This window comes from Leucoraja erinacea, chromosome 9, assembly GCF_028641065.1.
Source record: "Leucoraja erinacea ecotype New England chromosome 9, Leri_hhj_1, whole genome shotgun sequence".
NCBI lineage: Eukaryota > Metazoa > Chordata > Chondrichthyes > Rajiformes > Rajidae > Leucoraja > Leucoraja erinaceus.
In genome coordinates, this window is record NC_073385.1 from 18,548,355 (window position 1) to 18,570,146 (window position 21,792).

A 21,792-nucleotide genomic window follows, 5' to 3' on the forward strand; every position below is an offset into this window, starting at 1 on the left:
TCCCCCTCCCCCTCCCCTCCTCCCCCTCCCCCTCCCCCTCTTATACGCATTGCCCAGACAGATGAAGGCAAGTGCACCAAGTGCCATCTTTACCATCTACTTGTGTTGCCACTCTCTGGGAGTTATGGACTATTTTTTCAGACATACTGCATGGAACAGGCCCTTCGGCCCATCGAGTCCAGCCCGACCAGCGACTACCTCTGTAGCATTATCCTACACACAGAGTTTGACGGCACTGGGCCTGTACTCACTGGAGTTTAGAAGAATGAGGGGGGACTTCATTGAAACGTACAGAATAGTGAAAGGCTTGGATAGAGTGGATGTGGAGAGGATGTTTCCACTGGTGGGAGAGTCTAGGTCTAGAGGTCACATCCCCAGAATTAAAGGACGTTCTTTTAGGAAAGAGATGAGGAGGAATTTCTTTAGTCAGAGGGTGATGAATCTGTGGAATTCTTTGCCACAGAAGGCTGTGGAGGCCAAGTCAGTGAATATTTTTAAGGCAGGGGTAGATAGATTCTTGATTAGTACAGGTGTCAGGGGTTATGGGGAGAAGGCAGGAGAATGGGAGAGATAGATCAGCCATGATTGAACCGCAGGGTAGACTTGATGGGCCAAATGGCCTAATTCTGCTCCTATCACTTCTGACCTTATGAACACTGGGGACAATTTATAATTCTTACCAAAGCTGATAAGAATAATTCTTACCGACAAACCTGCACGTCTTTGGAGTGTGGGAGGAAACCAGAGCACCCGGAGAAAACCCACGCAGGTCCACGCGGGGAGAGAACGCACAAACCTGGTACAGACGGCAGTCGAGGTCAGGACGGAACCCGGGTCTCTGGCGATGTGAGGCAGCAGCTCTACCCGCCGCCCATGCTGCTTGGACGTGACTGCTGGCCGTGTGGATAGAAGCCGTGGCCGGCGGCTGCTCAGCCCAAGAGCCCCCCTCGTTGTAACAATGACCCCACGCCCAGTGGACCTCGTCTCCCATTGGCCGCCCGCGGTTTCTATGACGACGTCCCCCCCCCCGTCTCTGACCTCAGCGGTGGGTGTCGGAGGTCAATCTTTGTTAGCCAATCAAAAATGAAAGGGCACCAAAGGCAGCAGTGGGTTGGATTGTGGGGCAAAGATTTGACTCGCTTCAGCCCAATAGGCATTAGACGGGGCAAGCTGCGAGACACGTCTCCTCTGCGGCACAAACCTCGCTCCGACGTTCATTTGGAGAAGGAAACGCAAAATATATTGGAGCATGCATGAGAGTGGAGCACACCATGTTTGTGAGTAGACGTTTCACAGAGTGCTGGAGTAACTCAGTGGGTCTGGCAGCATCTGTGGAGAACATGGATAGGTGACGTTTCACAGAGTGCTGGAGTAACTCAGCGGGTCATGCCGGCAGGTCACACGCTGAGAGAATGGAGCAGCTGGGCTTGTATACTCTGGAGTTTAGAAAGATGAGAGGGTATCTTATTGAACCATATAAGATTGTTAAGGGTTTGGACACACTAGAGGCAGGAAACATGTTCCCGATGTTGGGGGAGTCCAGAACCAGGGGCCACAGTTTAAGAATAAGGGGTAAGCCATTTAGAACGGAGACGAGGAAACACTTTTTCACACAGAGAGTTGTGAGTCTGTGGAATTCTCTGCTTCAGAGGGTGGTGAAGGCAGGTTCCCTGGATGCTTTCAAGAGAGAGCTAGATAGGGCTCTTAAAGATAGCGGAGTCAGGGGATATGGGGAGAAGGCAGGAACAGGGTACTGATGAAGGGTTTCGGCCCGAAACGTTGCCTATTTCCTTCGCTCCATAGATGCTGCTGCACCCGCTGAGTTTCTCCAGCTTTTCTGTGTAACCAACAGGGTACTGATTGTGGATGATCAGCCACATTGAATGGCGGTGCTGGCTCGAAGGGCCGAATGGCCTACTCCTGCACCTATTGTCTATTGTCTATTGCATCTCTGGAGAGAAGGAATTGGTGATGTTTCGGGTCGAGATCCTCTTCAGACTGAGAGTCAGGGGAGAGGGGGACAAGGGGTATGGAGGGGACTGTATGTTTACAAGATTAATTCCCGGGATGGCGGGAATGTCATGTGCTGAGAGAATGGAACGGCTGGGCTTGTATACTCTGGAGTTTAGAAGAATGAGAGTGCATCATATTGAAACATATATGGGTATGGTGTGAAAACGAGAGATCAAAGAGGGCGAAGTTCAAGGGTCACGTGGAATAGATCGTTGTTAGCTGGGGAAGATGTTTTCAAGGCATTCAAAGATCAAATTTAATCTAGAGGAGAGTCAGACTCGAGCTGCATGGTGGCGCAGCGGTAGAGTTGCTGCCTTATAGCGAATGCAGCGTCGGAGACCCGGGTTCGATCCTGACGACGGGTGCTGCCTGTACAGAGTTTGCACGTTCTCCCTGTGACCTGCATGGTTTTTCTCCGAGATCTTCGGTTTCCTCCCACACTCCAAAGATGTGCATGTTGGCTTAATTGGCTTGGTGTGAATGTAAAAATTGTCCCCAGTGTGTGTAGGGACATGGCTGATCATCCACAATCAGTATCCCGTACCTGCCTTCTCCCCATATCCCCTGACTCCGCTATCTTTAAGAGCCCTATCTAGCTCTCTCTTGAAAGCATCCAGAGAACCGGCCTCCACCGCCCTCTGAGGCAGAGAATTCCACAGACTCGCCACTCTCTGAGAAAAAGTGTTTCCTCATCTCCGTTCTAAATGGCTTACCCTTTATTCGTAAACTGTGGCCCCTGGTTCTGGACTCCCTCAACATTGGGAACATGCTTCCTGCCTCTAGCGTGTCCAAACCCTTAATAATCTTATATGTTTCAATGAGATCGCCTCTCATCCTTCTAAACTCCAGAGTGTACAAGCCCAGCTGCTCCATTCTCTCAGCATATGACAGTCCCGCCATCACGGGAATTAACCTGATGAACCTACACTGCACTCCCTCAATAGCAAGAATGTCGAATGGACTTCCTGTTTTAATTGTAAAAACTAACATTGCCTTTCTCCCCACAGGCTAAAGACGTATATTTGCAGTTTATGCGAAAGCACTTCGCTCAGAAACAGACAGGTCAGTCATCGACTCTTACCTCATCGAAACGTACCGAATAGTGAAAGAGCTGGGTGGAGTTGATGCATAGAAGATGTTTCCACTAGTGGGAGAGTCTAGGACCAGAGGGCACAGCCTCGGAATTAAAGGATGTTCCTTTAGGAAGGAGATGAGGAGGAAGTTCTTTACCCAGATGGTGGTGAATCTGTGGAATTCTTTGCCACAGATGGCTGTGGAGGCCGACAGTTGATATTTTTAAGGCAGAGATAGGTATATTCTTGGTAGATTCTAAGTAGATTCTCCTCTCCTCTCGTCTCTTACCCTCTCCTCTCCTCTCCTCTCCACTCCTCTCCACACCTTTCTCCTCCACTCTCCTCTCCTCCCCTCTCCTCCTCTCCTCTCCCATACTCCCCTCTCCTCCTCTCTCCTCTCCTCCCCTCTCCTCGCCTTTCTCCTCCCCTCCTCCTCTCCTCAACCTCCCCTCTCCTCTCTTCTGAGGTATGCTCCCCTCTCCTCCCCACCTCTCCTCTCCTCTCCTCTCCTCTCCTCTCCTCTCTCTCCTCTCCTCTCCTCTCCTCCTCTCCTCCCCCTCTCCTCTCCTCTCTCCTCTCCTCCCCTCCCCTCTCCTCTCCTCTCCTCTCCTCTCCTCTCCTCTCCTCTCCTCTCCTCTCCTCTCCTCTCCTCTCCTCTCCTCTCCTCTCCTCTCCGCTCTTCTCCTCGCCTCTCCTCTCCTCTCCTCTCCTATCTTCTACTCTCTTCAACTCTCCTCTCCTTTCTCCTCTCCTCTCCTCTCCTCCTCTCTCTCCTCCCTCTTCAACTCTCCTCTCCTCTCCCCTCTCCTCTCCTCTCCTCCTCTCTCCTCCCCTCTACTCTCCTCTCCTCTCCTCTCCTCTCCTCTCCTCCCCTCCTCCCTCTCCTCTCCTCACTCTCTCCTCGCCCACCCAGCCACCTTCAGCCCTCGTGCCCCTGAGAGTGGATGTAGAGAGGATGTTTCGGAACGGGGTACTTATTGTGGATGATCAGCCACGATCACAGTGAATGGCGGTGCTGGCTCGCAGGGCCAAATGGCCTACTCCTGCACCCGTTGTCTATTGCCTATTGTCTATAGTGGGAGAGTCTAGGACTAGAGGTCACAGCCTCAGAATTAGCGGATGTTCTTTTAGGAAGGAGATGCGGAGAGATTTCTTTAGTCAGATTTATAAATCAGAGCATTGAGTATAGAAGTTGGGATGTAATGTTAAAATTGTACAAGGCATTGCTGAGGCCAATTCTGGAGTATGGGGTACAATTTTGGTCGCCTAATTATAGGAAGGATGTCAACAAAATAGAGAGAGTACAGAGGCGATTTACTAGAATGTTGCCTGGGTTTCAGCAACTAAGTTACAGAGAAAGGTTGAACAAGTTAGGGCTTTATTCTTTGGAGCGCAGAAGGTTAACGGGGGACTTGATAGAGGTCTTTAAAATGATGAGAGGGATAGACAGAGTTGACGTGGATAAGTTTTTCCCACTGAGAGGAGGGAAGATGCAAACAAGGGGACATGACTTGAGAATTAAGGGACAGAAGTTTAGGGGTAACATGAGGGGGAACTTCTTTACTCAGAGAGTGGTGGCTGTGTGGAATGAGCTTCCAGTGAAAGTGGTGGAGGCAGGTTCGTTTTTATCATTTAAAAATAAATTGGATAGTTATATGGACGAGAAAGGAATGGAGGGTTATGGTCTGAGCGCAGGTATATGGAACTAGGGGAGAATACGTATTCGGCACGGACTAGAAGGGTCGAGATGGCCTGTTTCCGTGCTGTAATTGTTATATGGTTATTAGATGGTGTTGTGTGATGACCCTTCAGCCCAATGTTGGGGGATTCCAGAACCAGGGGTCACAGTTTATGTATAAGAGATAGGCCATTTAGGACTGAGATGAGGAAACACTTTTTCATCCGTGGAATTCTTCGCCACAGAAGGCTGTGGAGACCAAGCCAGCAGATATATTTAATAGACAATTGACAATAGGTGCAGGAGTAGGCCCTTCGAGCCAGCACCGCCATTCAATGTGATCATGGGTGATCATCCCCAATCAGTACCCCGTTCCTGCCTTCTCCTCAGATCCCCTGACTCCGCTATTTTTAAGAGCCCTATCTAGAAAGCCTCTCTCTTGAAAGCATGCAGAGAACCTGCCTCCACCGCCCTCTGAGGCAGAGAATTCCACATACTCACTACTCTCTGTGAGAAAAAGTGTTTCCTCGTCTCCGTTCTAAATGGCTTACTCCTTATTCTTAAACTGTGGCCCCTGGTTCTGGACTCCCCCAATATCAGGAACATGTTTCCTGCCTCTAGCGTGTCCAAGCCCTTAACAATCTTATATGTTTCAATGAGATCCCCTCTCACCCTTCTAAACTCCAGAGTGTATAAGCCCAGCCCCTCCATTCTCTCAGCATATGACAGTCCCGCCATCCCGGGAATTAACCTTGTAAACCTACGCTGCACTTCCTCAAAAGCAAGAATGTCCTTCCTCAAATTAGGGGACCAAAACTGCACACAATACTCCAGGTGTGGTCTCACTAGGGCTCTGTACAACTGCAGAAGGACCTCTTTGCTCCTATACTCGATTGCTCTTGTTATAAAGGTAGAGACAGATAAATTCTTGATTAGTACGGGTGTCAGAGGTTATGGGGAGAAGGCAGGGGAATGGGGTTCGGAGGGAGAGATAGATCAGCCATGATTGAATGGTGGAGTTGACTTGATGGGTCAGCTTGCCTGGCTCAGCAGCTCCCTCTACAGGTCCGTTTATGGACCTACATCTTGGTCGGCATGAATGAGTTAGAAACATAGAAAATTAGAAAATAGGTGCAGGAGTAGGCCATTCGGCCTTTCGAGCCAGCACCGCCATTCAATATGAGCATGGCTGATCATCCAAAATTAGTTCCTGCTTTCTCCCCATAGCCCTTGATTCCCTTAGCGCAAAGAGCTAAATCTAACTCTCTCTTGAAAACATCCAGTGAATTGGCCTCCACTGCCTTCTGTGGCAGAGAATTCCACAGATTCACAACTCTCTGGGTGAAAAGGTTTTTCCTCATCTCAATCCTAAATGGCCTATCCCTTAATCTTAAACTGTGACCCCTGGTTCTGGACTCCTCCAACTTCGGGCTGAATGGCCATCACACAAACCAACCTCACTTCCATTGACTCCATCTACACCCCGCCCTGCCTCGGCAAGGCCAGCAACATAATCAAGGACCAGTCTCACCCCGGTCACTCTCTCTTCTCCCCTCTCCCATCAAGCAAGAGGTACAGAATTGTGAAACTGCACGCACACCTCCAGATTCAGGGACAGTTTCTTCCCAGCTGTTATCAGGCATCTGAATCATCCTCTCACCAACCAGAGAGCAGAGCTGAACTACTATCTGCCTCATTGGTGACCGGTGGACTATCTTTGATCGGACTTTACTGGCTTTACCTTGCACTAAAACGTTATTCCCTTATCATGTATCTGTGCACAGAAATACTGGAGAAACTCAGCGGGTGAGGCAGCATCTATGAAGAGAAGGAAATCGGTGACGTTTCAGGTCGAGACCCTTCTTCAGAGTGACGTGGTCAGCAATTCAGAATGCAGTGAAGAAGGGTCTCGACCTGAAACATCACCTATTCCTTCTCTCCATAGATGCTGCCTCACCCACTGAGTTTCTCCAGCATTTTTGTCTACCTTCAATCTTTCCAGCATCTGCAGTTCTTTCTTAAACATGTACACCGTGGGCGGCTCGATTGTAATCATAGACAATAGGCAATAGGTGCAGGAGTAGGCCATTCGTCCCTTCGAGCCAGCACCGCCATTCAATGTGATCATGGCTGATCATCCACAATCAGTAACCCGTTCCATGTCCCCTGACTCCGCTATCTCTAAGAGCCCCATCTATTTCTCTCTTGAAAGTATCCAGAGAACCGGCCTCCACCTCCCTCTGAGGCAGAGAATTCTACAGACTCACAACTCTCTGTGAGAAAAAGTGTTTCCTTGTCTCCGTTCTAAATGGCTTACCCCTTATTCTTAAACTGTGGCCCCTGGTTCTGGACTCCCCCAACATCGGGAACATGTTTCCTGCCTCTAGCGTGTCCAAACCCTCAATAATCTTATATGTTTCAATGTGATAGCCTCTCATCCTTCTAAACTCCAGAGTGTACAAGCCCAGCTGATCTATTCTCTCAGCATATGACACTAGGCTTGTATACTCTGCAGTATACAAGCCCAGCATGTATTGTCTTTCCGCTGACTGGATAGCACGCAACCATGGCTTTTCATTGTACCTTGGTACACGTGACAATAAACTAAACTGAACTCAAACGGAGCTGTGTGTGCAGTGTGACTCCAAGACTTCAATCCTTCGCCCGCAGGGTTTCAGAAGAAGCTGCTTCTGCCGCGCACCACCCAAGTGGTGATCGAGGACGGCTTTGAGGGGCTCGTCCATCGCTTGTGTGAACCGTGGGATCTCCACGGACTCCCCACCAAGGCGTCAGAACAGCCCGTGTGCTGGCCCCAGGAGTGCCAGGTCATTAAGGAGAGGATCAGGCACATTGGTGAGACTCTTGTTGGGTAACCTCTCACTAACCACCTGCCCTCCACCAAACCCCGAACCCCTTCCCCCCCAACTGACCCCCCTTCCTCTCCAACCCCCACCCCCCTCCCCCCACCCCCAACCCCAACCCCCTCCTCCCCAACCCCCTGCCCCCACCAAACCCCCACCCCCCTCCTCCCCAACCCCCACCCCTACCCCTTCCAACCCAACCCCAACCCCCCCTCCTCCCCAACCCCCTGCCCCCCCAAACCCCCACCCCCCTCAACCCCCACCCCCCACCCCCCTCCCCCCCCAACCCCCCTCCTCCCCAACCCCTGCCCCCCACCAAACCCCCACCCCTGACCCCCTCCTCCCCCCCCAACCCCCCCCCCCACCACCCCCCTCCTCCCCAACCCCCACCCCCATCTGCCCCCCACCAAACCCCCACCCCCTCCTCCCCAACCCCCCCCCCCCCCCTCCTCCCCAACCCCCCTGCCCCCCACCCCCCCACCCCCTCCTCCCCAACCCCCAGTACGGGTGTCAGGGGTTAATCAATAATGTTTTATTATTAATGTTTAATACTTTATGTGTCATTCCTAACTGTCACTGTATGTCATGTTGCCACTTGCGGGCAGAGCACAAAGGCAAATTCCTTGTATGTGAATACTTGGCAAATAAACGTATTCATTCATTATGGGGAGAAGGCAGGGGAATGGGGTAAGGAGGGAGAGATAGATCAGCCATGATTGATTGAATGGCGGAGTGGACTCGATGGGCCGAATGGCCTAATTCTACTCCTATCATTTATGATCTTTTACCCTGGAGGCCATGAACTCTGGTCCTAGACTCTCCCACTGGTGGAAACATCCTCTCCACACCCCCATGATGCAGGCTGAAAGGCCTAAAACCCCTGTCTCACGGTACGAGTTCATTCCAAGATTTCTCCCGAGTTTGCCCTGATTCGAACTCGGAGATTTACGATAATGGCCGCTCGTCGGTACTCGGGGCTCTCATGGACATTTTTCATCATGTTGAAAAATCTTCACGAGTCTTCCCGTGCTTACCTGCCGTCTGCCATTAGCGAGTCTTCCCGAGTACCTGCCGTTAGCGCTAAGAGACGTCCCCGAGCTCCGACGTACCCGCTACGTTCATTCTCCGTGCTTACCACGAGTTTGATTTTTTTTTAAAACTCGGGACAGCTCTTTGAATGAACTTGCACCGTGGGACAGGGCTTTGACTCTGCACTTGTGACTTAACGTATGAACGTATGTCTCTCGAGTTTGTTGCCTTGCCTGAGTGTTGTGTCTTGTTGTGCAGAGGGGGTCTCGCTGGGCCCAGAACTGCTTTACCGTGCAACCGGTCTGGAACAAGCCCCGATCTACACGGACACCGATGAGGGTGAATTGGTTTACGAAACCAATAAAGGTGCGGTGACAGTCGAAAGCAAAGTCCCCGACCTGAAACATCCCCCCTGTCCATCCCTCTCCACAGACGCCGCCTGACACCCCCCCACTGAGTTCCTCCGGCACTTTGCACTTTGTTTGTTCACGATTCCAACATCTGCAGTTCCTTGTATCTCCTCTCGACCAGAAATGACCTGAAGTTTCTCCCTCTTTAGTTCAATTTAGTTTTCAGTTTCGTTCAGAAATACAGCGCAGAAACAGGCCCTTCGGCCGACCGGGTCCGCGCCGACCAGCGATCCCCGCACGTTCACACCATCTCACACCCACCGGCGACAATTTTTACACTTATACCAATCCAATCAGCCAAAGACTCCAAAGACTAAAAGGGGGAGTTAATATATGGGCAGTTGTATGGGCAGTGACACCACACCTGGAATATGTGTGCAGTTTTAGTCTCCAAATTTGAGGAAGGACATTCTTGCTATTCAGGGAGTGCAGAGTAGGATCACCAGGATAATACCCGGGATGGCGGGACTGTCATATGCTGAGCGAATGGAGCGGCTGGGCTTGTATACTCTGGAGTTTAGAAGGATCAGAGGGGATCTTATTGAAACATATAAGATTATTATGAGATTGGACACTCTAGAAGCCGGAAACATGTTCCTGATGTTGGGGGAGACCAGAACCAGGGGCCACAGTTTAAGAATATGGGGTAAGCCATTTAGAACGGAGATGAGGAAACACTTTTTCACATAGAGAGTGGTGAGTCTGTGGAATCCTCTGCCTCAGAGGGCGGTGGAGGCCAGTTCACTGGATACTTTCAAGAGAGAACTCTTAAAGATAGCGGTCAGGGGATATGGGGAGAAGGCAGGAACGGGGTACTGATTGGGGATGATCAGTCATGATCACATTGAATGGCGGTGCTGGCTTGAAGAGCAGCATGGCCTACTCCTGCATGTTTCTTGTCTCCAGCGTGTCCAAATCCTTAACAATCTTATATGTTTCAATAAGATACCCTCTCATCCTTGTAAACTACAGGGTGTACAAACCCAGCCGCTCCATTCTCTCAGCGTATGACAGTCCCGCCATCCCGGGAATTAACCTTGTAAACCTACACTGCACTCCCTCAATAGCAAGAATGTCCTTCCTCAAATTAAGGGACCAAAACTGCGCTCAATACTCCAGGTGTGGTCTCACTAGGGCCCTGTACAACTGTAGAAGGACCTCTTTGCTCCTATACTCGACTCCTCTTGTTATGAAGTCCAACATGAAGGCCATTCGCTTCTGCTATGGGGCCGCTGAGCAGACTGTGTTTGTCTCCCAGATTACCTGCAGCCGTTCTTCACCTTTGCCCGAGTGGGAGGGAGTTCGCGGCCACTGACGGAGGCAGCCGTTAACATCGGCCAGCAGGACAACACCCTGATATTCGAGTCTCGCTTTGAGTGCGGCAACCTGCAGAGAGCTCTTAAAGTGTACGTGAGTCTACTTTGCCCAGCGTGGCGGGGAATGGCTGGAAACACTCCAGGAGGGACGGTTATGTTGCCGCCCCCCTCCCCCCCCCCCCCCCCCCCCCCCCGGGGAGCGATGGGCTGGGCATGAGAGCAGCCGGCCCTTGTCCCGCCCCACCGCGTTCAAATGCGTGTAGTACTTGCCGTTGAGCAAACCCCCGCTCAGCCGGAAGTATTCGTCGGACCCAGGTGCCGTAATCCTTCGCGGGAGCCGGTCCCGCACAACTTGAGCTGCCTTTCCTCGACACCCCTCCTAGACGCAGGGAGGTGGTGGGGGTGGGGGGCCTCTACGCAGGGATTCTCCCCCCCCCCCCTACATTGGGGACCAGGGGTGGAGGGTATTACACCGAGGTGTTCCCTGCAACTGGTTTCTCTCGCAGTTCACGGACTCGCCAGCCGCCTGCCACTGGTGCGGGCTGGAAGAGTCTGTGTACCACGTGTATATGGAGTGTGTTGAGATTGCAGCCACTGTTTGAATACCTAAAGGGGCTGCTCCTTGCCTTCTGGCTGCACTTCACACCCACCATCCTCATCTTTGGACACCCTGTGCGTAGGGGAGAGGGCTGAAGATGTCCTGGTCGGGTTCGCTCCTGGGACTGGGCCGAGTCGGCCATCCGCCAGTCACGGCACCAGGCGGAAGAGGGCTTTGCCCGAGCCGGCTGCCCGCCCCTTCCAGCGTTTACATCCGTGCCCGGGTGGTGTTAGAGAGGGGACTACGCACTGCCCACGGGCATCCTGGAGGATTTCAGGGACCGCTGGGCACCGCGGGGGGGGGGAAATGAATCCTGGACATGGATTGTAATATAGTTATATAGTAGTAAATTTAGTATATTTGTTGGTCTTGTATTATGCTGGTGGGTTCTGGTTTGTTTCATTGTAGCGTAATATTATTTTTAATAATCAAATACATTTTTTTATTAAAAAAAAAGAGACAGTTAGATAGGGTTCTTAGAGCCAATGGAGTCAGGAGATATGGGGAGAAGGCAGGAACGGGGTACTGATTGTGGATGATCAGCCATGATCACATTGAATGGCGGTGCTGGCTCGAAGGGCCGAATGGCCTACTCCTGCACCTGTTGTGTATTGTCTATTGAATGGCGGTGCTGGCTCGAAGGGCTGAATGGCCTGCTCCTGCACCAAATGTGTATTGTCTGCCTATTTTTGGTGTGTGAGTCGGTACTGTATGTCATGTTGTCACTTGCGGGCGGAGCACCAAGGCACATTCCTTGGATGTGAATACTTGGCCAATAAACGTATTAATTTATTCATTGTCTATTGTCTATTGAATTGCGGTGCTGGCTAGGGGGGCCGAATGCCCTACTTTTGCACCAATTGTGTATTGTCTGCCTATCTGCCTATCTTAAGGGGTTGGACAGGCTAGATGCAGGAAGATTGTTCCCGATGTTAGGGAAGTCCAGGACAAGGGGTCACAGCTTAAGGATAAGGGGGAAATCCTTTAAAACCGAGATGAGAATAACTTTTTTCACACAGAGAGTGGTGAGTCTCTGGAACTCTCTGCCACAGAGGGTAGTTGAGGCCAGTTCATTGGCTATATTTAAGAGGGAGTTAGATGTGGCCCTTTTGGTTAAGGGGATCAGCGGGTATGGAGAGAAGGCAGGTACGGGATACTGAGTTGGATGATCAGCCATGATCATATTGAATGGCCTACTCCTGCACCTAATTTCTATGTTTCTATCTGTGGTGTGTGAGTCGGTACTGAGTGTGTGTGTGTGTGTTCCCTCTACAGGGGTGAACGCGAGTACACGCTGGTGTTGCGGACGGACATGTACACGGCCAGACACACGCAGTGGTTTTACTTCCAGGTGCGGAACACCCGCCGCTCGCTGCCCTACCGCTTCACCATCGTCAACCTGATGAAGTCCAGCAGCCTGTACAACAGGGGCATGAAGCCGCTCCTCTACTCGGCTCGGGACGCCCAGGACGGCGGCCGGGGCTGGCGCAGGGTGGGCGACCAGATCAACTACTACAGGAACGGCCATGTGTCGGGCGGGGGTCGCCAGTACTTCTCCCTCACCTGGACCTTCCAGTTCCCCCACGACGCCGACACCTGCTACTTCGCCCACTGCTACCCCTACACCTACTCCGACCTGCAGGACTACCTGCTCCAGGTGGCCACCAGCCCGGCCAAGAGCAAGCTGTGCAAGGTGCGGGTCCTGTGCCGGACGCTGGCCGGCAACATGGTCTACCTGCTGACCGTCACCAACCCGTCTCGCAGCCCGCGGGAGGCGGCGGCCAAGCGGGCGGTGGTGCTGACGGCCAGGGTGCACCCGGGCGAGAGCAACAGCTCCTGGGTGATGAAGGGGCTCCTCGACTGCCTGCTGGGCAGCTCGGCCGACGCCTGCCTCCTGCGCGACACCTTCCTCTTCAAGATCGTGCCCATGATCAACCCCGACGGCGTCATCGTCGGTAACTATCGTTGCTCCCTCGCCGGCCGCGACCTCAACCGCCAGTACCGCACCATCCACAAGGACCACTACCCCCCTGTCTGGTACACCAGGAGGCTCATCAAGAGGTGAGCAGCCCCTCGTCAAGGGATAGCAGCAGAAATTAGGCCAACTAAATAAAAAAATATGCAGGTTAATGGAGTAGGAGAAAAATTAGGCCATTCGGCCCATCAAGTCTAAGGCCATTCGGCCCATTGAGGGCCTGTTTCCGCACTGTATCGCTAAATTAATTAAAAAAATAATATTTGCAGAAGGATACAAGGTTCTGGAAGGACATGGGGGCAAAGATAGACCAGTCATAAGTTTATTGAGTAGGAGTAAATTAGGCCATTCAGCCCATCAAGTCTACTCTGCCATTCAATCACAGCTGGTCTTTCTCTCCCTCCTAACCCCATTCTCCTGCTTTCACCCCATAACAATAGACAATAGGTGCAGGAGAAGGCCATTCGGCCCATCAAGTCTACTCCACCGTCCACACACTGCCGGTCTATCTCTCCATTCCAAAGATATCCCATACTCCAAAGACGTGCAGGTTTTTGTCGGTTAATTGGCTTTAGTAAACTTGTAAATTGTCCGTAGTGTGTGCAGGGTAGTGTTGTTGTGCGGGGAATGCTGGCAGGCTTGGACTTGAGGGCCTATTTTCGCACTGTATCACTAAATTAAACTAAAAAAAATATGCAGAAGGATACAAAGGGAACTCATGGGGCAAAGATAGACCAGCCGTAAGTTTGTGTTCATGGGGTAGGAGAAATTAGGCCATTCGGCCCATCAAGCCTATTCCGCCATTCAATCATGGCTGTCTATCTCTCCCTCTCAACCCCTTTCTCTTGCCTTCTCCCCATAACCCCTGACACCCGTACTGATCAAGAATCTATCTATGCCTTAAAAATACACACTGGCTTGGCCTCCACAGCCTTCTGTGGCAAAGGATTCCACCAATTCACCACCCTCTGACTAAAGAAATTCCTCCTCATCTCTTAAAGATAGCAGAGTCAAGGGATTTGAGGAGAAGGCCCTTCGAGCCAGCACCGCCATTCACTTAGATCATGGCTGATCATCCACAATCAGTACCCCGTTCCTGCCTTCTCTCCATATCCCCTGACTCCGCTATCTTTAAGAGCCCTATCTAACTCTCTCTTGAAAGTATCCAGAGAACCGGCCTCTGAGGCAGAGAATTCCACAGACTCACAACTTTCTGGGTAAAAAAGTCTTTCCGCATCTCAGTTCTAAATGGCTTACTCCTTATTCTTACACTATGGCCCCTGGTTCTGGACATCGGGAGCATGTTTCCTGCCTCTAGCATGTCCAAACCCGTAATAATGTTATATGTTTCAATAAGATACCTTCTCATCCTTCTAAATTCCAGAGTATCCAAGCTCCATTCTCTCAGCATATGACAGTCCCGCCATCCCAGGAATTAACCTCATGAACCTACACTGCACTCCCTCAATAGCAAGAATGTCCTTCCTCAAATTTGAAGACCAAAACTGCACACAATACTCCAGGTGTGGTCTCACCAGGGCCCTGTACAACTGCAGAAGGACCTCTTTGCTCCTAGTCTCAGCTCCTCTTGTTATGAAGGCCAACATGGGACCCCCAGATCACGTTGTACTTCCCCTTTTCCCAACTTGACACCATTTAGATAGTAATCTGCCTTCCTGTTTTGGATACCAAAGTGGATAACCTCACATTTATCCACGTTAAACTTCATCTACCCACTCCCCCAACCTGTCCAAGTCACCCCTGCATTCTCATAGCATCCTCCTCACAGTTCACACTGCCACCCAGCTTTGTGTCATCTGCAAATTTGCTCATGTGACATTGAATCAGTGATGTTGCAATAGCAGGGAGAGCGGTGAGATTGCACCAAAGCCCTTCTGATTGTGGCCTCTTTGCAGGCTGCTGGAGGAGAGGACGGTGCTGTTGTACTGTGACCTCCATGGGCACAGCCGCAAGCAGAACGTCTTCATGTACGGCTGTCAGGAGCAGAGCACCCTGGCCACCTGCGCCCAGCAGCGGGTGCTGCCTCTCATGCTCAGCAAGAACTGCAACGACAAGGTAAAGGCAGATTTGATGAGAGACGGCTCCCCCTCCCGTCAAACCCAGCACCGACATCACCCTGCACCCATCACACGCGGACCACGCTAGTAAACCCCACACCGCTAAACCTGGCACCGATATACCTGGACCAAGAATCACCCTGCCGCCCATCACACGAGGACTGCGCTGGCAAACATAGACATAGAAACATAGAAATTAGGTGCAGGAGTAGGCCATTCAGCCCTTCGAGCCTGCACCGCCATTCAATATGATCATGCCTGATCATCCAACTCAGTATCCCGTACCTGCCTTCTCTCCATACCCTCTGATCCCCTTAGCCACAAGGGCCACATCTAACTCCCTCTTAAATATAGCCAATGAACTGGCCTCGACTACCCTCTGTGGCAGAGAGTTCCAGAGATTCACCACTCTCTGTGTGAAAAAAGTTCTTCTCATCTCAGTTTTAAAGGATTTCCCCCTTATCCTTGAGATGTGACCCCTTGTCCTGGACTTCCCCAACATCGGGAGCAATCTTCCTGCATCTAGCCTGTCCAACCCCTTAAGAATTTTGTAAGTTTCTATAAGATCCCCTCTCAATCTCCTAAATTCTAGAGAGTATAAACCAAGTCTATCCAGTCTTTCTTCATAAGACAGTCCTGACATCCCAGGAATCAGTCTGGTGAACCTTCTCTGCACTCCCTCTATGGCAATAATGTCCTTCCTCAGATTTGGAGACCAAAACTGTACGCAATACTCCAGGTGTGGTCTCACCAAGACCCTGTACAACTGCAGTAGAACCTCCCTGCTCCTATACTCGAATCCTTTTGCTATGAAACTTCCCCTGTCTCCCATTATTAACGTTCATAAGGGCTAGGATCAGAATTATAAGTTATTTAAGGTCATAAGGTCAAAGTGATAGGCGTAGAATTAGGCCGTTTGGCCCATCAAGTCTACTCCGCCATTCAATCATGGCTGATCTATCTCTCCCTCCTAACCCCATTCTCCTGCCTTCTCCCCGTGGAAGAATAAAGAAATTTCTCCTCATCTCCTTCCTAAAGGAACGACCTTTAATTCTGAGGCTGTGGCCTCTGGTTCTAGACTCTCCCAATAGTGGAAACATCCCCTCCACAACCCCTCTTTCCAAAACTTTCAATTTGATCTTCCCCCCCCCCCCCCCCCCCCCCAACGCTTCATTCTTCTAAACTCCAGTGAGTACATACATGCCAAGTGCCGGCAAATGCTCATCATATGTTAACCCACTCATTCCCGGGATCATTCTTGTAAACCTCCTCTAGACCCTGTCCAGAGCCAGCACATCCGTCCTTAGATATGGGGCCACTATCTCTCCACTGACTTGGCCTCCATATCCTTCTGTGGGAAAAAAATCCACAGATTCACCACCCTCTGACTAAAGAAATTTCTGCTCATCTCCTTCTTAAAGGAACGTCCTTTAATTCTGAGGCTGTGGCCTCTACCCCTGGACTCTCCCACTAGTGGAAACATCCTCTCCACATCCACTCTATACTAATGGGGCTGTCCCACTTATGACTGCGATAGATCCCCTCGATGGAAGGGAGGTCAGAGCCGAAGCCGGCACCCGTCATAGGTCGATACAGGTCGCCGAACATTTTCAAACATGTTGAAAATCAAGCGGGGACCAGAACAAGGTACGACTCTTTGGGCGACTACTCATGACCATACAGGCTTCACCCCGCGACATGTCGACACGTGACACCTGTACGGTCGTGAGTCGTCTCCTCAGTCGCACAAAGAGCCGTAGCTTCTTTCTGGTCGCCGCTGGATTTTCAACATGTTGAACATGTTCAGCAACCTGCAACGACCCATGACGGGTGCCGGCAGCCGCCGAAAAAGTCGGGTAAGTGGGACAGGTCCCTAAGCTTTTCACTATTCTGTGCGTTTCCTGCGCACTGGAGAGGAAAAGACTACAAAAATGGTAGTAAACACTGCCCAGTCCATCATCGGCTCTGACCTCCCTTCCATCGAGGGGCTCTATCGCAGTAGCTGCCTCAAAAAGGCTGGCAGTATCATCAAGGACCCACACCATCCTGGCCACACACTCATCTCCCCGCTGCCTTCAGGTAGAAGGTACAGGAGCCTGAAGACTGCAACATCCAGGTTCAGGAATACTTCCCCACAGCCATCAGGCTATTAAACCTGGCTCGGACAAAACTATGAACATTAATAGCCCATTATCTGTTATTTGCACGTTATCAGTTTATTTATTGATGTGTGTATATATTTATATAATGGTATATGGTATATGGACACACTGATCTGTTCTGTATTTATGCCTACTATGTTCTGTTGTGTTGAAGCAAACCAAGAATTTCATTGTCCTATCAGGGACACATGACAATAAACTCTCTTGAATCTTGAATCAATGAGGCCCACCATGGTTCTAGACTCCAGTCAGTACAGGCCCTGTGTTGAGAAACTCTCTTCATGTGTCCGTTTGTCTCCACACAGTTCTCCTTCCAGAGCTGCAAGTTCCACATCAAGCGGGAGAAGGAAGGGACGGGGCGAGTGGTGGCGTGGAGGTTGGGCGTAGCCAACAGTTACACGCTAGAGGCCACCTTCTGCGGTTCTACCATCGGTGAGTGCCGTGCCGCCCCGCGCCGGCGGTCAGAGACCCTTCCCTTCGCTCTTCATGGGGGTTACAAAATGGGAAACAATAGACAATAGATGCAGGAGTAGGCCATGCGGCCCTTTGAGCCAGCACTGCCATTCAATGTGATCATGGCTGATCATCACAAATCAGTACCCCGTTCCTGCCTTCTCCCCATATCCCCTGACTCCGCTATTTTAAGAGCCCTGTCTAGCAATCTCTTGAAAGTATCCAAAGAACCGGCCTCCACCGCCCACTGAGGCAGATAATTCCACAGACTCACAACTCTCTGTGTGAAAAAAGTGTTTCCTCGTCTCCGTTCTAAATGGCTTACCCCTTATTCTTAAACTATGGCCCCTGGTTCTGGATTCCCTCGACATCAGGAACATGTTTCCTGCCTCTAGCGTGTCAAAACCCTTATTAATCTTATATGTTTCAATAAGGTCCCTCTCATCCTTCTAAACTCCAGAGTGTACAAGCCCAGCCGCTCCATTCTCTCAGCGTATGACAGTCCCGCCATCCCGGGAATTAACCTTGTAAACCTACGCTGCACTCCCTCAATAGCAAGAATGTCCTTCCTCCAATTACGGGACCAAAACTGCATACAATACTCTAGGTGTGGTCTCATTAGGGCCCTGTACAACTGCAGAAGGACCTCTTTGCTCCTATATTCAACTCCTCAAGACCCTTGCCTTCGCTCTTCATGGGGGTTACAAAATGGGGAAGCCTCGAGACAAAGGGCTGCAGGTGCTGGGAAAATGCACAAAATGACACATCGTGCTGGACTAACTCAAGGCGGCACGGTGGCGCACCGGTAGAGTCGCTGCCTCACAGCGCCAGCGACCCGGGTTTGATCCCGACTACGGGTGCTGTCTGTACGGAGTTTCTACCTTCTCCCTGTGGCTCGCGTGGGATTTCTCCGAGAACTTCGGTTTCCTCCCACACTCCAATGACGCACAGGTTTGTAGATTAATTGGTTACAAACCTGTTGTCTATTGAAACCGGAGCACCCGGAGAAAACCCAACGCAACCTACATACAAACTGTACACAGACAGCACCCGTAGTCAGGATGGAGCCCGGGTCACTGGCGCTGTGAGGCAGCAACTCTATCGCTGCGCCACCGTGCCACCCACCATGGTCTTTATTCTCTAACGAGTCTTCACTTTGATGGTCTAATTGCAGGAAATAAAAGCAATATCCATTTCAACGTGGGAGATCTGGAAGGTATGGGCGCGCAGTTTTGCGACACACTGCTGGACTACTGTGACCCTGACGAATCCAAGGTAACACAGGCCATGTACGACACAGAGTTAGTGGAGTAACTCAGCGACTCTTGCTACTGAGGGAGTGCAGTGTAGGTTCACCAGGTTAATTCCCGGGATGGCGGGACTGTCATATGAAAAGAAAATGGAGCGGCTGGGCTTGTACACTCTGGAGTTTAGAAGGATGAGAGGGTTTCTTATTGAAACATTTTAGATTATTAAGGGTTTGGACACGCTAGAGGCAGGAAACATGTTTCCGATGTTGGGGGAGTTGAGAACCAGCGGCCACAGTTTCCGAATACGGGGTAAGCCATTAAGAACGGAGATGAGGAAACACTTTTTCACACAGAGAGTTGTGAGTCTGTGGAATTCTCTGCCTCAGAGGGCGGTGGAGGCCGGTTTTCTGGATACTTTCAAGAGAGAGCTAGATAGGGCTCTTAAAGATAACGGAGTCAGGGGATATGGGGAGAAGGCAGGAACGGGGTACTGAATGTGGATGATCAGCCTATGAATGGTGGTGCTGGCTCAAAGGGCCGAATGGCCTACTCCTCACCTATTGTTTATTGTCTATTGTCTATTGTGAGTCAGGCAGCATCTTTGAAGAAGGGTCCGACCTGAAACGTCACCCATTCCTTCTCTGCAGCGATGCTGCCTATCCCGCTGAGTTACTCCAGCATTTTGGGTCCATCTCTGGAGAACATGGATAGGTGACGTTTCAGGTCAGAATCTTTCTTCAGACTGATTGTAACGGGGGAGGGGGGGGGGGAGAGGGAGTTAGAAAAGAGAGGTGGGGACGGGACAAAGCAAGCAGATGAGAGGTGCTGCCAAAAATGCTGGAGAAACTCAGCGGGTGAGGCAACATCTATGGAGCAAAGGAATAGGTGACTTTTTGGGTCGAGACCCTTCTTCAGACTGATGTGGGGATGGTGGGGGCGGGAAGAAGAATGGAAGAGGTGGATACAGTGGGCTGTGGGAGAGCTGGGAAGGGGAGGGGAAGGAGGGAGAAAGCAGGACTACCTGAAATTGGAGCAGTCAATGTTCATACCGCTGGGGTGTAAACTGCCCAAGCGAAATATGACGTGCTGCTCCTCCAATTTACGGTGGGACTCACACTCGAGCCATGGAGGAGGCCCAGGACAGAATGGTCAGCTTTGGAATGGGAGGGGGAGTTGAAGTGCTGGGCCACCGGGAGATCAGGTTGGTTATTGCGAACTGAGCGGAGGTGTTGGGCGAAGCGATCGCCGAGCCTACGCTTGGTCTCACTGATGTGGAGCAGCTGACATTTAGACCAGCGGATGCAATAGATGAGGTTGAAGGAGGTGCAGGTGAACCTCTACCACACCTGGAAAGACTGCGTTGGGTCCTTGGATGGAGTCGAGGGGGGGGAAATGAGAGGTGAAAATACTGGGAACTGCAGATGCTGGTTTACAAAAAAAAGACACAAATTTACTGGAGTAACTCAGCGGGTCAGATAGCACCTCTGAAGAGAAGGAAGAGTTGATGTTTTGGGCCGAGACCTTCAAACTGATTGTGGGGGGGGGGGGGGGAGAAAGCTGGAAGAGAGATGGGGGAAGGGTATATGTGGGTCCTTGTCAAACCTACCCTGAGAAAAGGTTCTGACTGCCCATGACTCGTATCTATGCCTATCTGGATTTGGTACGCTAACTTAAGCAGCGTAGAGGGCCAGCGTAAGGGGGGGATGGGAAGGACAATGGAGGACCGGAGTGGATGGGGGGGGGTGTGGGGACAACAAAAGGAGGATTCAGTATGCTTTGAAACTTTGTCAGCAAGCAAGCAAGTTTATATGTATAAGAAGGAACTGCAGATGCTGGAACAATCGAAGGTAGACAAAAATGCTGGAGAAACTCAGCGGGTGAAGCAGCATCTACGGAGCGAAGGAAATAGGCGACGTTTCGGGTCGAGGCCCTTCTTCAGAAGTTTATTTATACCGCACGTTTCAGCAACGAGGCGATTCAAAGCACTTTACACAAAGCATTAAAAAGCAATCAAAAGCAATAAAAAATTCATTAAAACTAGAAAATATAAATAAGCTAAAATTAAATTAGACAAGTACAAAATACAAGAATAAAAATGACAGTGCAGTGTTTTCGAAATGAATAATTATTTAATTTAACTAAAATGAAAAGGAATTAAAAACAGCGTCAAACAGAAAGGTCTTCAGCGCCGATTTAAAAGAACCGAGAGTTGGAGAGGACCCGCGTTTTTTCAGGAAGTTTGTTCCATAGATGTGGAGCATAAAAACTAAACGCTGCTTCTCCATGTTTAGTTCTGACTCTGGGGACAGAAAGCAGACATGACCAAGATGACGTCAGGGGTGTGGATGGTTCATGACGTAGCATAATGTCAGTACCCCTAGTTGGCTGCGGGTTGCAGACTTTAAAAAAAATCAAATTATTTATTCAAATATTAGAAACATAAATACATAGAAAATAGGTGCAGGAGGAGGCCATTCGGCCCTTCGAGCCAGCACCGCCATTCATTGTGATCATGGCTGATCGTCCACAATCAATAACCCGTGCCTGCCTTCTCAGATTCAATTTTAATTTTAATTGTCATTGTCAGTGTACAGTACAGAGACAACGAAATGCATTTAGCATTTCGTTGTCTCTGTACTGTACACTGACAATGACAATTAAAATTAAAATTGAATCTGAGAAGGCAGGCACGGGTTATTGATTGTGGGCGATCTCCCCATATCCCTTAATTCCACTAGCCACTAGAGCTCTATCTAACTCTCTCTTAAATCCATCCAGTGATTTGGCCTTCACTGCCCACAAATTCACAACTCTCTGGGTGAAAAAGTGCTCTATAATTAAAGTTCAGTTCAGTTCAGCTAAAGTGCTTGGTAAACATTGGCCGTGCAGATATCGT

At 50.5% G+C, this 21,792-nt stretch overlaps 1 protein-coding gene across 1 annotated transcript in view; it reads left to right on the forward strand.

Moving 5' to 3' along the window:
- Nucleotides 1–230: 230 nt before the first annotated feature.
- Nucleotides 231–21,792, forward strand: part of LOC129700063 (cytosolic carboxypeptidase 2-like) — a 47,979-nt gene continuing 26,417 nt past the window's right edge. The window contains exons 1-9 of the mRNA XM_055640241.1: nt 231–1,277; nt 3,021–3,075; nt 7,435–7,617; nt 8,913–9,020; nt 10,323–10,470; nt 12,254–13,039; nt 14,870–15,029; nt 17,499–17,625; nt 18,821–18,921. Coding sequence (XP_055496216.1) covers nt 1,254–1,277; nt 3,021–3,075; nt 7,435–7,617; nt 8,913–9,020; nt 10,323–10,470; nt 12,254–13,039; nt 14,870–15,029; nt 17,499–17,625; nt 18,821–18,921 — 1,692 coding nt within the window. The 5' untranslated portion in view covers nt 231–1,253. The remainder of the gene's footprint in view (nt 1,278–3,020; nt 3,076–7,434; nt 7,618–8,912; nt 9,021–10,322; nt 10,471–12,253; nt 13,040–14,869; nt 15,030–17,498; nt 17,626–18,820; nt 18,922–21,792) is intronic.